The sequence below is a fragment of the Entelurus aequoreus genome, linkage group LG12, assembly GCF_033978785.1.
Source record: "Entelurus aequoreus isolate RoL-2023_Sb linkage group LG12, RoL_Eaeq_v1.1, whole genome shotgun sequence".
Lineage (NCBI taxonomy): Eukaryota > Metazoa > Chordata > Actinopteri > Syngnathiformes > Syngnathidae > Entelurus > Entelurus aequoreus.
In genome coordinates this window covers 43,296,813-43,311,730 of record NC_084742.1, presented here as the reverse complement: position 1 = coordinate 43,311,730, position 14,918 = coordinate 43,296,813, and the positions used below count along the sequence as shown (strand labels likewise).

Below are 14,918 nucleotides of genomic sequence, written 5' to 3'. Positions count from 1 at the left end.
GTTGGTGAATCTTTTGCAATTTGTTTAATGAACAATGGAGACTGCAAAGAAGAAAGCTGTAGGTGGGATCGGTGTATTAGCGGCTGGCTACAGCAACACAACCAGGAGGACTTTGAGTTGGATAGCAGACGCGCTATCCGACGCTAGCCGCCGACCGCATCGATGATCGGGTGAAGTCCTTCGTCGCGCCGTCGATCGCTGGAACGCAGGTGAGCACGGGTGTTGATGAGCAGATGAGGGCTGGCATAGGTGGAGCGCTAATGTTTTTATCATAGCTCTGACGAGGTCCCGTAGCTCAGTTAGCTTCAATGGCGTCGTTATCAACAGCATTGCTAGGCTTCGACAGGCGGCACAGCATTAACCGTGTGGTTACAGGTCCAGTGTTTGGTTCGGTGTCTCCTGATAGTAGTATTGTTGATCTTCTGTCTATCCTTCCAGTCAGGGGCTTATTTCTTTTGTTTCTATCTGCATTTAAGCACGATGCTATCACGTTAGCTCTGTAGCAAAAGTGCTTCGCCGATGTATTGCCGTGGAGATAAAAGTCACTGTGAATGTCCATTTCGCGTTCTCGACTCTCATTTTCAAGAGGATATAGTATCCAAGGTGGTTTAAAATACAAATCCGTGATCCACAATAGAAAAAGGAGAAAGTGTGGAATCCAATGAGCCCTTTTACCTAAGTTACGGTCAGAGCGAAAAAAGATACGTCCTGCACTGCACTCTAGTCCTTCACTCTCACGTTCCTCATCCGCGAATCTTTCATCCTTGCTCAAATTAATGGGGTAATCGTCGCTTTCTCGGTCCGAATCGCTCTCGCTGCATTGTAAACAATGTGCAGATGTGAGGAGCCCTTCAAAGTCACGCTACTTCCGGTACAGGCAAGGCTTTTTTTATCAGCGACCAAAAGTTGCGAACTTTATCGCCGATGTTCTCTACTAAATCCTTTCAGCAAAAATATGGCAATATCGCGAAATGATCAAGTATGACACATAGAATGGATCTGCTATCCCCGTTTAAATAAAAACATTTCATTTCAGTAGGCCTTTAAAACACATGTACGCAGATCTGAATACACACGCTCTGATTGATATACAGACACACTAATTTGTACACACGCACGCAAATTGGATTCACGCGCCCAGATAGAGATACACGTTTGCTACAATAAACACGCCATTTCTAATACAAAGTAGTGTATAACTTTGATCTGTCAGTGGACTTGATATGGAAGCGCTAAAACTACAACATTGTTGATGGGGAGAAGACGCAGTCGATGTGGAGGCACGATCAGAAAGCGGTCTATTGTTCATTTTTTAAATGTTTTTATTTTATTTTTTATAAATGGCTGTGATGATAATGTAAATGAGGGATTTCTAATCACTGCTATGTTGGAATTCTTATTAATATTATACTGTTGTTGATATTATTAATTTTTGTTTGACTACTTCTGGATTGTTTTGTGTCATGTTTGTGTGTTCTCTCAATTGCTCTGTTGATTGTTATTCTGAATGATGCTGGGCCGGGTTGGGTTTTGGAATTGGAATTGTATTATTATTGTATTATTTTGTTGGACTCATTGATTAATAATCAAAAAGAAAAAAAGAAAAAAAAGAAAGCGGTTTTAAGATGGTCTATAAAACATACCGTATTTTTCGAACTATAAGTCGAAGTTTTTTTCATAGTTTGGCCGGGGGTGCGACTTATACTCAGGAGCGACTTATGCGTGAAATTATTAACACATTAGCGTAAAATATCAAATAATATTATTTAGCTCATTCACGTAAGAGACTAGACATATAAGACTTAATGGGATTTAGTGATTAGGAGTGACAGATTGTTTGGTAAACGTATAGCATGTTCTATATGTTATAGTTATTTGAATGACTCTTACTATAATATGTCACGTTAACATACCAGGCACGTTCTCAGTTGGTTATTTATGCGTCATATAACGTACACTTATTCAGCCTGTTGTTCACTATTCTTTATTTATTTCAAATTGCCTTTCAAATGTCTATTCTAGGTGTTGGGTTTTATCAAATAAATTTCCCCAAAAAATGCGACTTATAATCCAGTGTGACTTATATATGTTTTTTTCCTTCTTTATTATGCATTTTCGACCGGTGCGACTTATACTCCGGAGCGACTTATACTCCGAAAAATACGGTAATTGATGCAACATTTTGACCAAAGAACCACCATGTAGACCACAAGAAATTGTTTTAAATGTCGAAACAAATCATATGACCCCTCTAAATGAAAGACTGTATTTATTTTATACTGCAAATGTACAGTATTTAATTAACTTTAGGGGATTCACTGCATCGACTTGTCCAGGGTGTACCCCGTCTTCCGCGCGATTGCAGCTGAGGTAGAATTCAGCACCCCCCGCAAACCCAAGACGGACAAGCGGTAGAAAATGGATGGATGGATTTACTGTGTAAGTGTTAGTGCACATGCAGTAGGTAACTAACACCAGTCAGTATTTACTACTACATATAATCATTTGTTTATTTTTCTTTAAAAAGAATGCCATAGATTCGACTGAGTGTCCACGAGAAACTAAATCTACCGAATCAAATTTAACTACGAAAATCCATAGTCGAAGACAGCCCCGGTGGAAACCATGGAAAAAAGGAACAGAAAATGACAGTGTGAGTGAAAGAAGTTTAGGAGAGGATGATAAAGTCAAAGTAAAAGAAGGGGAATATGAAGGAGAGAAAGAGAAAAGCACAATTTAGGTGACTTCCTATTTGGCAATAAGGGGGCGGAGCTAGCAGGGGAAATCCGTACTTTTAACATGGGAATGCTTTGACGACACACATAAATACAATACTAGGATTAGTCATTTCAGAAATTAATATTTTTGCTCTCGTCACATTTTATATAGCAGAAAACAATGAGACCAAGGCCATGTCCACACAACACGGATAGTTAATAAACGTCCATACGAAAACGCAAACTCAGCGTATGGGTGTGCACGGCACAAACGAACACTTGTACTCCTTTGATGACGTCACCTTTGCGCGCTGTCATTTCCAAAGCTCAACAACACCCCTTGCTGCTTTTAAACACACTATAAGGGGACTATATGTATGTTTGAACGTAAACATTGACAAAAAAAAAGACACATTAAAATGGGCTCTGCGACACTCCCGCCGGCGCTAACGACAGTCAGTTGTATTGGATATGATTGCTGATGGGACAACTTTGACTAGCAAGACTTTTTGCTTTGTCTCATAAGAAAGGTACAACATTATCTCTTGTTTTTAATCCTTGTTCAAAGACAGATCATCATGTGTTGCTTCCATTTGTGTAGATGGAGCCGGGCGTGACCAAGCGACTAAAAAACACGACGTATCCCTCCTCCTTGTTAATGTTAAAGACAATATACACTTCATTGCACATGTATCTCTATATTCATCATTAAATGCGTTATAACTCTACTAGAGTTTTGCTGCGGCACACGCACGTCCCTGCACTTTGGGTACTTAAAAATGCAAAAGAGTTTCCTAGGCTCGTTAGTGCGTTCTGATTTTAGAAATAATGTACACTTCACTGCACATGTAATCAGTGTTGGGACTGTAACGCCGTTATTTTCGGTGGTAACTAGTAATCTAACGCGTTATTTTTTATATTTAGTAACTCAGTTACCGTTACTACATGATGCGTTACTGCGTTATTTTACGTTATTTTACGTTATTTTTTATGTAGTATCGGCTAGAAACAGAAGATCTGAGTGTGTTTTATTGGAGCGCTGCGGTGTCGTCCTTTTGTGTCATAAGGAAAAGAAAAGGCGTGCTTTGTGTGGGGACTCCCAGACCGTAGTTGAGGGGCGCAGGGGAGACGTTCCTCCAGGGCCTATGTACTTCGGGGCTAACAACCTTCACTTTACCCGGAAGTGGGTCTTTACAGCTGAGGGTGAATGACGAGGACGGCGGTTTGTTGCAACTTTGTGACTTTATTGGACGCAGCCATCCACCAAGCTAGAGCACCTTCACGCACTCACTGTTGTCGCTCCCTCACCTCTCTCGCCCACTCACTCACTGACGTCACTCACCTCACATTCTGTCATATCTTAAAGGGCCACACACTCACACACATACGCTACTCTCATAACAACTAACAAGACATCATGGCGAAGCCAGAAGTCGAGTTTCTTAACATGGAAACATTCTCAATACTTTTCTTTTGTCGAGCACAAAGAAAATAACATTTTATTTAAATGTAAGTTGTGTCTTAGATCAAAGATCCTATCTACTTAAAGTTAAAGTTAAAGTGCCATTATGTTGCAGCTATTTAAAATAGTTTTGTCAATTTGTTCTGGCCTGAAATAAGTTGGCCCTTTGAAACATATCTTTGTCTTTGTGTGCTGTATGTAGACATTGCTTTCTGAGTTCAGTGATGCAAATGCATGTCAAGTTGATCAACAGATTGTATTATTCTCCAGTGCAATAACAGTACTGAAATGAAGGCTAAAAGGGCATTAAAAAAGAAAAGAAGAAAAAAAGAAGTAACTAAAATAGTTACTTTTCACAGTAACGCATTACTCTTTGGTGTAAGTAACTGAGTTAGTAACTGAGTTACTTTTGAAATAAAGTAACTAGTAACTGTAACTAGTTACTGGTTTTCAGTAACTAACCCAACACTGCATGTAATACATCACTAATTAAACATGTTATAATTCGATGAGTGTTGGGTTGCAGCAGCACGGGTGTGCATGCGCGCTTTAAACACTAAAAAAAGGATTCATAATGTTCCCAGGGCTCTGTGTACGTGCAGGCTGGTTTTAAAGATAATGTACATGTCATTGTACGTCTAGTATATCAAAATAAGTATTATGATAACAGCGATGTAATGCCACCAAGTCAGCTGTGGCTACTTTTCCAGGCTTCTGATTGGACAAAATGTGCATGACAGCGGGTGTATGCATTTGTGTGTAGACGGAGATGGTTTTAACCCCAAATATGCATTTTTTTAAACTCTCCGTGTTCGTGTGGCCATGGCCCAAGTGAAGTGAAGACTGTAGTTTGTCTCCCTCTTGAGGACAGATGGTGCAACTGCAGCGAGACCCACTTACCGTCCAGCTCCTCGTCGGTTGTCAGCTCGTCGTTGGAACAGATGCTCAAGACATTGACGAGCATTTCGGTCACTGCAAAGAAGAAGAAGAATAAGGAGAAATATGACAAAATAGTTGAATCACTCATAAAAGCTTGCTGACCTTTCTCGCCAACGAAGGGCAGCGACCAGGTAAAGACGTCCATGAAGTTGGGTAGCCAATAAGGGTGAGGCGAGCAGTTGAACTGTCGGATGTTCATCACGTTGTTCTCGTATTTCAGTACAGCCGCTGGAGAGGGGAAGACAAAAAGGGTCACGATTATTAAAACTAAAAGACATTGTAGAATTGCATACTCTATTAGTGATGTTCAAAGCTAGAAATAAAGTTCTTCCAAAGGACTTACAAAAGTTATTTGTGTTCATGTCGGAAGATGAGAACCACAGAAGGCTGTATGACTTTAAACATCCAAGAGTGCGAACAAATTTGAAGCAAATGTGCTTGTCTGTTGCTGGTGTGAAAGCATAGAATTCTCTAGACAAAGACTTAAAAAGTTGCAAGAATATCTTTGAATTTAAAAAGAGTTACAAAAAGAGACAACTGGAATTATATCAAACTGATTTTTGATTTTGATTGGAACGTGTCATTTTGAAAAAGCTTAAACGAAAATTAAAAGTATGTTGGAGTTGGGGTGTTGGTGGAGGGAACAGTGATAAAGTCATCTAAATAATTTGTGTTAAAAAGGGGGCAGATAAATATAAGAATAGTATTCTTCCATCTGTTCCTTTCTGACCATGGAAATGTATAAGAAACAAAAAAACAATGAAAGTGTCAACTGTATATGGCTTGTATATATGCATTTTCATGAAAGGAATAACAATAAATGATGATGATGATGAAAAAGGAACAATGGAGGCTAATTGGATTATTCTAAAATACAAAACATTGTGACAGTTGACATAAGCGGGCAGAAGTTTATAGTCTTGAATGTCTTTTTAATTTTGGGTGCCAATTGCTTTTTTCCCCAAGATTTAATGACTGTGGTCTGTGGTTTAAAAAAAAAACAATAACTCTGCTCACAATCATGTGTTTTTTTAGTGTTTAGTGGATTTTCTCTACCCAAAGTGACAATATACACATGCAGTCACAACCATCTGATATAATAAGTGGTGCTGAAGGCTCCAGAATGTCGTTCAAACTGACATTTCCAAATGACCAAGCCCTATTACTTTCTTTTGTTAGCGGTCATGATTGACTGCAGTTGGTAGTTACTCTTTGGCTGCATACACCTCAAATAAACAGGAAGATGGCTGACACCTTTAAATGAAATCTATACCAATCCTGCCAAGAAGACTGGTCCAATATCCGACCAGAACTACGCAAGAAGCACGTTCCTGGTCAAGGAAAAACATTCTCTGGGGCATTCGTGGGGGTGTATGTATAATTATGTGTAAATGAGAGCACATTTTTGTGCATGCACCCGATTCTTGGTTTTAAAAATCATTAAAAAAAGTTGTGTTATCATTACACCCGAACAAAATAAAACATTTCAAATTAAGAAGACATTAATGCCTTTTATGACTGGATGTATACTCCTAAATGCAACAGTAGGTTCAAGTTTAATTTCCTCTGCATATGGATTCAGGTTTGGGTGAAACATGTCCGCCTTTCACATAACGTGGGCCACATCCTTAATTTTTTAGGCAAGGCAGCAAAGAGCTTTGAGGTAGGCCGGGAGATAATCAGATTGAACCAAACACCACACTGGTCTCACCACATAATATCTACACTATACCTGTATACCATGTACCATGGTTGAATTTTGAATTATTCAGGTACTTTATTAATGATGTAGATGCTGCCAGTGGGTGTTATGCACAGTCAGGGTCTTGACAGGGTTGCTGGGTTATATCTAGCATATAGAAAACAAAAAAAAGACAATATGTGTAAATGACTACATATAGCGACTTTACTTTTCTTCTGTAATAATTTACAGTGCATAAAAAAGTGGAAAAGGAAAAGTAGCTCCTTTTTCCCAATCGGTCGTTTATTAACAAGAATATTGCACAAAAGGAGCAACATAATTAATGATGTAATAACGATAAGAAGAAAACTGCTCTTTCAGCATTAATAGCGCTAATGAGTTCAATGTAAACAACAACACGGCATGGAACAGTTAAGTAGCAACATTTTAAAGTGCAAGCAGAAATAGATAACACTGCTGCAGGCTGATTACGCATACTGTGCATCTGGAAAGTATTCACATGGCTTTACTTTTTCCGCAGTTTGTTATGTTAAAGCCTTATGCCAAAATGAAAAAAATAAAAAATGTCCTCAAAATTCTACACACAATACCCCATAATGACAGTGTGAAAACGTTATTTTAGAGCTTTCTGCAAATGTATTCAAAATAAAAATCACATATACATAAGTATTCACAGCCTTTGCTCAATACTTTGTTGATGCACCTTTGGCAGCAATTACAGCCTCAAGTCTTTTTGACTACTGTGCCACAAGATTGGCGCACATATCTTTGGGCAGTTTCGCCCATTCCTCTTTGCAGCGCCTCTTAAGCTCTATCATGTTGGATGGGAAGTGTTGGTGCACAGCCATTTTCAGATCTCTCCAGAGATGTTCAATCACATTCAAGTCTGGGCTCTGGCTGGACCACTCAAGGACATTTAAAGAGTTGTCCTGAAGCCATTCCTTTGATATCTTGGTTGTGTACTTCGGGTCTTTGTCCTGCTGAAAGATGAACCGTCAACCCAGTCTAAGTTCGAGAGTGCTCTGGAGAAGGTTTTCATCCAGGATGTCTTTGTACATTGCTGCATTCATCTTTCCCTCTATCCTGACTGGTCTCCCATTTCTGACGCTGAAAAACATCCCCACAGCCTGATGCTGCCACCACCATGCTTCACTGTAGGGATGGTATCAACCTGTTGAAGAGCGATGCCTGATTTCCTAAGTTCGAACATAACGCCTGGCATTCAACAGTCCAGAAAATTCTGTTTCCCAGTGAAGCGCTGTGAATACTTTCCGGATGCACTGTAATACAAACCCTGTTTCCATATGAGTTGGGAAATTGTGTTAGATGTAAATATAAACGGAATACAATGACTTGCAAATCCTTTTCAACACATATTCAATTGAATGCACTACAAAGACAACATATTTGATGTTCAAACTTATAAACTTTATTTTTTTTTTGCAAATAATAATTAACTTAGAATTTCATGGCTGCAACACGTGCCAAAGTAGTTGGGAAAGGGCATGTTCACCACTGTGTTACATGGCCTTTCCTTTTAACAACACTCAGTAAACGTTTGGGAACTGAGGAGACACATTTTTTAAGCTTCTCAGGTAGAATTCTTTCCCATTCTTGCTTGATGTACAGCTTAAGTTGTTCAACAGTCCGGGGGTTTCCGTTGTGGTATTTTAGGCTTCATAATGCGCCACACATTTTCAATGGGAGACAGGTCTGGACTACAGGCAGGCCAGTCTAGTACCCGCACTCTTTTACTATGAAGCCACGTTGATGTAACACGTGGCTTGGCATTGTCTTGCTGAAATAAGCAGGGGCGTCCATGGTAACGTTGCTTGGACGGCAACATATGTTGCTCCAAAACCTGTATGTACCTTTCAGCATTAATGGCGCCTTCACAGATGTGTAATTTACCCATGTCTTGGGCACTAATACACCCCCATACCATCACAGATCCTGGCTTTTCAACTTTGCGCCTATAACAATCCGGATGGTTCTTTTCCTCTTTGGTCCGGAGGACACGACGTCCACAGTTTCCAAAAACAATTTGAAATGTGGACTCGTCAGACCACAGAACATTTTTCCATTTTGTATCAGTCCATATTAGATGAGCTCAGGCCCAGCGAAGCCGACGGCGTTTCTGGGTGTTGTTGATAAACGGTTTTCGCATTTCATAGGAGAGTTTAAACTTGTACTTACAGATGTAGCGACCAACTGTAGTTACTGACAGTGGGTTTCTGAAGTGTTCCTGAGCCCATGTGGTGGTATCCTTTACACACTGATGTCGCTTGTTGATGCAGTACAGCCTGAGGGATCGAAGGTCACGGGCTTAGCTGCTTACGTGCAGTGATTTCTCCAGATTCTCTGAACCCTTTGATGATATTACGGACCGTAGATGGTGAAATCCCTAAATTCCTTGCAAAATCTGGTTGAGAAAGGTTTTTCTTAAACTGTTCAACAATTTGCTCACGCATTTGTTGAAAAAGTGGTGACCCTCGCCCCATATTTGTTTGTGAATGACTGAGCATTTCATGGAATCTACTTTCATACCCAATTATGGCACCCACCTGTTCCCAATTTGCCTGTTCACCTGTGGGATGTTTCAAATAAGTGTTTGATGAGCATTCCTCAACTTTATCAGTATTTATTGCCACTTTTCCCAACTTCTTTGTCACATGTTGCTGGCATCAAATTCTAAAGTTAATGATTACTTGCAAAAAAAAAAAAAAGTTTATCAGTTTGAACATGAAATATGTTGTCTTTGTAGCATACTCAACTGAATATGGGTTGAAAATGATTTGCAAATCATTGTATTCAGTTTATATTGACATCTAACACAATTTCCCAACTCATATGGAAACGGGGTTTGTACATAATCAACTACATCAGCAGTTATTTTTTGACAGAATCCGGCAGTTATTTTCTTTTGTAGATCACCTATAGGAGACTACTATTGTATGTCTGTCTGGATGAATTTAAATTATTCAGGAACTTTTATAAATTATGTAGAAGCTGCTAGTGGGAATGGTTAAGAGTCGGTGTCTCGACAAGGTTAATGGGTTATATCTTGCATATTTAAAAACAAAAAAGGCAGATTATATATTACACTCACAACTAAATCTCTTTTTGTTGGAAATAGCACCGTTCACTTTCCAGCATGTTGAAGTAGAGACAAATGTGACCTCGGCTGTGATTAAGAAGGTGCTGAGGAGCATAGGAGAGATGCCAAGCATAAATATATCCACGCTGCCAGACAAACGGTCCCAGATCGGGGCGTAAACGGACACCACCACTGGGTCACCGTGGGGGACTTTCCTGCCCTGGCACCCGCCCTTTCCAGGTCGGGAATAGCAACCAACTCCCAGGAACTTCGGCCGTGACACAAAACAAGGGTCAAAACACACATCCAGCTAGCTTTGTTTGTGTGTGTAATCACTGGTCGATCCAAATCGATACCATGGGAAGTATCGGTTTTGGATCGATATGAGTGCAATTGATATGATACTTTGTCTTCTTTTTTACAAATATTTGCATGTGTTGTGTTATTATTGTTACATTGTTTCAATTGTCATATTTGTATGTTGCTTACAAACAAAATCAGACACGGGTAGGATTTAGAAATACAAACCAAAACAAAGGATTAGAATGACGAAAGCAAATAGCAGTGTTTGCCTTTGTCCGTTTATTTTGATTAAACAATTATAGGTAGTAAAAATGGGTAAAGGAACACGGGTAATTCCTTTATTTTGTTCATATTGTTTATAGTCTTGTATCAGGGGTCGGGAACCTTTTTGGCTGGGAGAGCAATGAAAGCCAAATATTTAGGGACCGAGTCCCTTTGGGACAGAGGACCCTATTGTATTCCTAGCGTTTTATTATTATACCGCCGCCTCTTTGAGCTGTAATTTGACCCTCTTAACATGCTTCAAAACTCACCAAATTGGACACACACATCAGGACTGGCAAAAATTGCGATCTAATCAAAAAACCAAACCCCAAAACTCAAAATTGCGCTCTAGCGCCCCCTAGGAAGAAAACACAGACAAAACTGCCTCTAACTCCCAGTAGGAATGTCGTAGAGACATTAAATAAAAACGTCTATGTAGGTCTCACTTAGACCTAGATTTCATACACTGACAACCCCCAGCAAAAATCAACAGGAAGGTTGCAATTCCCCCTTCAAAACAAAAGTGTAAAAACAGTCACCTTTTTTCAAACATTATCTCCTCTGAGCGCGTTTGTCGTGTCGGTTTCAAATTAGCACAGGAGAGGGATTGAACCCTTCTGATTAAAAGTTGATGAAAGTTTTAATTACTGCTCCGGTTTGGATTTTATGAGCCCTCAAAGTCGGTCCCGTCCATCGCTGCTTGCAGCTTTAATTTAAAATATATTTCCGTGAGAGCCATATTATATTTTTTAACACTATTACAACTAAATGCGTTCATTTTTAAGTAAGACCAACATTTTTAGAGTATAATAAGTCTCTTATTCTTTTTAATAACATTGTTATTCTGAAGCTAACCAATAAAAAATAAAATACTTATTACCAATAAAGCGACTTCTTGAACAGGTGCAGTAGAAAAGGGATGGAGGAATTAAAATGCGTGAGAATGTTTTATATTTTGAACGTTATTTTTAACACTGTGATTACCAGTGGAATTATTCATTACTTATCGTGTTAAGCAATGTCAGCTAAGATTTATCTGAGAGCCACATGCAGTCATTAAAAGAGCCACATCTAGCTCGAGAGGCATAGGTTCCCTACCCCTGGTCTTATATTGTTGTATTTATATATTGTTAAAATGGTCATAAAGTGTTAAAAAATATTATTACAACATTTGTCACTTGTTTTCTCATGATCATGATAATGATGATCAAATTAAAGGGAAGAAAACACCAAAAGTTGCAGTATTGCCCACTCCTACACTGAACATGAGCCAAACAAATACACTTAAATATCCTGCCTGGGGGGAACTTTCCTAGTTGTGATTGTGACGCAAACACAAGCAAAAGTGCACCGGCTTTGTTTCACTTGCATGTTGCACATGACCCTGCGAGGGTGCTGTGGGGTATTTACTGCATGTGTGTGCGGCTGCACGCACGGAAGCGATTGCACGCGTGGGCAGCCGTTGCATAAACATTACATACTGCATTAACTTCGTCAAGGCACTTGATTGAATGCAGCCAGAGGAGGGAGGGAGCGTGGGGGAGGACAGCACTCCTTCGTACCGGATTCGCTTTAAAAAAGGAACAGGAACACCCGACAACCTCCGCTGCACTAAACAAATGCTGTTTATCTTGGATGCTGTAAAAACAAATTCTCAGTAGGAGGGCCCGTGGCTGCAAACTAAAGTCAACAGGGCATGACAGCCACTACCACTAAGTGTCTCTGCTGAGCCGACAACAACAGGGGTCTGAGGGGCGGGGGTGCTGAGGCCAAGACTGCTGCCAAGGCAACACAGAGATGACGCCTACTCCTTAATTATTCATAAGGGAGTGCCTTCAGCCTATTTCCCCTGTAACGGCCTTAGTCTTTAATACAGCTGTTTTAAAAACGGGGGAGATTCCTGGTATCTTGGCCCAGCTTGCAGGTCGCATGCAAAGAAAAGTTCATATTGTTTAGTTTTTTTTACACTTAGTAGTATTCTCTCTTCATTTGTCGTTATTTATGCTTTTTGAATAAATGAAGTGATAATGTTCATCGGTCAAATATGTGGAATTGAGTCTGGCAGAGTTTTAAAATGCTCCCATTGGTGTTAATTTTTAATCTATCAGACGATGAAAAGAATCATAATATCAAAATCAAATCCTTTTCCTCAATTGGTGTACTGACACAGGGGTCGGCAACCCAAAATTTTGAAAGAGCCATATTGGACCAAAAAAATAAAAATAAAAATCTGTCTGGAGCCGCAATAAATAAAAAGCCTTATATAAATATTATAATGAAGGTACACATGATGTAAGTGTCTATATTAGCTATATTAGCCTACTATTAAAGGCTGACGCAAATCTTTGTTGACAGAAATGTTGTATTTAAATTATTTTTCTACACATTTTTGCAACATTGGCAATCATTAGTAAAATGGAGGCTTCTCACAGGATGAGATAACTCCTGGAATATACTGGCTTATATTGGCCAAAGGTATAGATGTGTGTGTCTAAGTTAAAGAAAACGGCCGGCTGTCTTCTTTTAATGGATTTATTACAATCTTTGCATGCTGGGTAACGTTTGCTGTGGTCTGGAACAACATGGCACACAAACAACTATGAGAAATGCAGCAAATATTACATACAGTTAATGTGTCATGAGACATGCAAATATAAATTAAATACACAGAGGACATAAATAAAGGAAATTCAATCAGCTCAAATATACCTACAAACGAGGCATAATGATGCCTCGTTTGCATGTTAGCATGTTAGCATCAATTAGCTTGCTGTCATGCACTGACCAAATATGCCTGATTAACACTCCAACAAGTCAATAACATCAACAAAGCTCACCTTTGTGCATTGACGCACAGTATAACACGTTTGGTGGACAAAATGAGACAAAGAAGGAGTGGCATAAAACACGCCTTTCTGTGGCAGCATCGGAGAAAGTTGTACATGTAAACAAACTGCGATGAGTTCAAGGATCGCTGAAATTAGTAGGACAAAACGGTCAAAATACTCTCATCAGTGAAGCATGTATAACAAACAGTGGGATTTCTAATAATTAGGAAGGTTTGTTTCATGTTTGTTCTCCTACGGAAAATACATTAAAACTAAAAATATATTTTCTGAACATAATGAACATAACGATCCACATTTTGTATCATTACAATGACAAATAAGCAGCATGAGTACATAGTGTCCAAACACATAAGTGTTGCCTCTATTCTCCTATCTCAGGAGAATTCAACCCAAAATGTTGAAAGAGCCACATTGGACCAAAAATACAAAATAAAAATCTGTCTGGAGGCGCAAAAAATTAAAAGCCTTGTATAAGTGTTATAATGAAGGCAACACATTATGTAAGTGTCTATAAAATATAAAATGACTATGTGTGATAGGCTGACGCAAATCTTTGTTGACAGAAATGTTATATTTATTCTACACATTCTTAAAACCTTCGAAATCATTAGTAAAATGGAGGCTTCTCGCAGGGTGAGATAACTCCTAAAATAACTGTCTTAAAAATGCCAAAGGTATAGATGTGTGTGTCCAAGTTAAAAGAAACGGCAGGCTGTCTTCTTCGAATGGATTTATTACAATCTTTGCAATCTTTGCTGTGGTCTATAACGGCACACAAACCACTATCAGAAATGCAGCAAATATTACATACAGATAATCTGTCATGAGACATGCAAATATAAATTGAATTAAGAGGACCTAAAGGAAATTAAATGAACTCAAATATACCTACAAACGAGGCATAATGATGCAATATATACACACAGCTAGCCTAAATAGCATGTTAGCATCGATTAGCTTGAAGTCATGCAGTGACCAAATATGCCTGATTAGCCCTCCACACAAGTCAATAATATCATCAAAGCTCACCTTTGTGTCTTCACGCACAACATTAAAAGTTTGGTGGACAAAATGAGACAAAAAAGGGGTGGCATAAAACACGTCTTAGAAAGTCAGAGAAAGTTGTAAATGTAAACAAATTACGGTGAGTTCAAGGACCGCCAAAATTAGTAGGACAAAACGGCGCTCGCCAAATAGTCTCTAATCACTGAACCATGTTTAATACAAACAGTGTGATTTCTAACAAGGTTTGTGTCATGTTTGCCCTCCTACAGAAAGTACCAATGATTGTCACACACACACTAGGTGTGGCGAAATTATTCTCTGCATTTGACCCATCACCCTTGATCACCCCCTGGGAGGTGAGGGGAGCAGTGAGCAGCAGCGGTGGCCACGCCCAGGAATAATTTTTGGTGATTTAACCCCCAATTCCAACCCTTGATGCTGAGTGCCAAGCAGGGAGGTAATGGGTCCCATTTTTATAGTCTTTGGTATGACTCGGCCGGGGTTTGAACTCACAACCTACCGATCTCAGGGCGGGCACTCTAACCACTAGGCCACTGAGTAGAAACCATATTAAAACAAA

General features: G+C 39.3%; 1 protein-coding gene across 3 annotated transcripts in view; it reads right to left on the bottom strand.

Annotated features, from left to right (window-relative positions):
* LOC133662231 (protein phosphatase 3 catalytic subunit alpha) overlaps positions 1-14,918 on the bottom strand; it is a 198,767-nt gene that overhangs the window by 20,198 nt on the left and 163,651 nt on the right. For all 3 annotated transcript variants that reach the window (XR_009828078.1, XM_062066044.1, XM_062066045.1), the window contains exons 9-10: positions 5,221-5,346; positions 5,080-5,151 (exon numbers count right to left, since the gene is read on the bottom strand). Coding sequence is in view for 2 of the 3 variants with exons in the window: in XM_062066044.1 (XP_061922028.1) it covers positions 5,080-5,151; positions 5,221-5,346 (198 nt within the window). In the remaining variant the exon portion in view is untranslated. The remainder of the gene's footprint in view (positions 1-5,079; positions 5,152-5,220; positions 5,347-14,918) is intronic.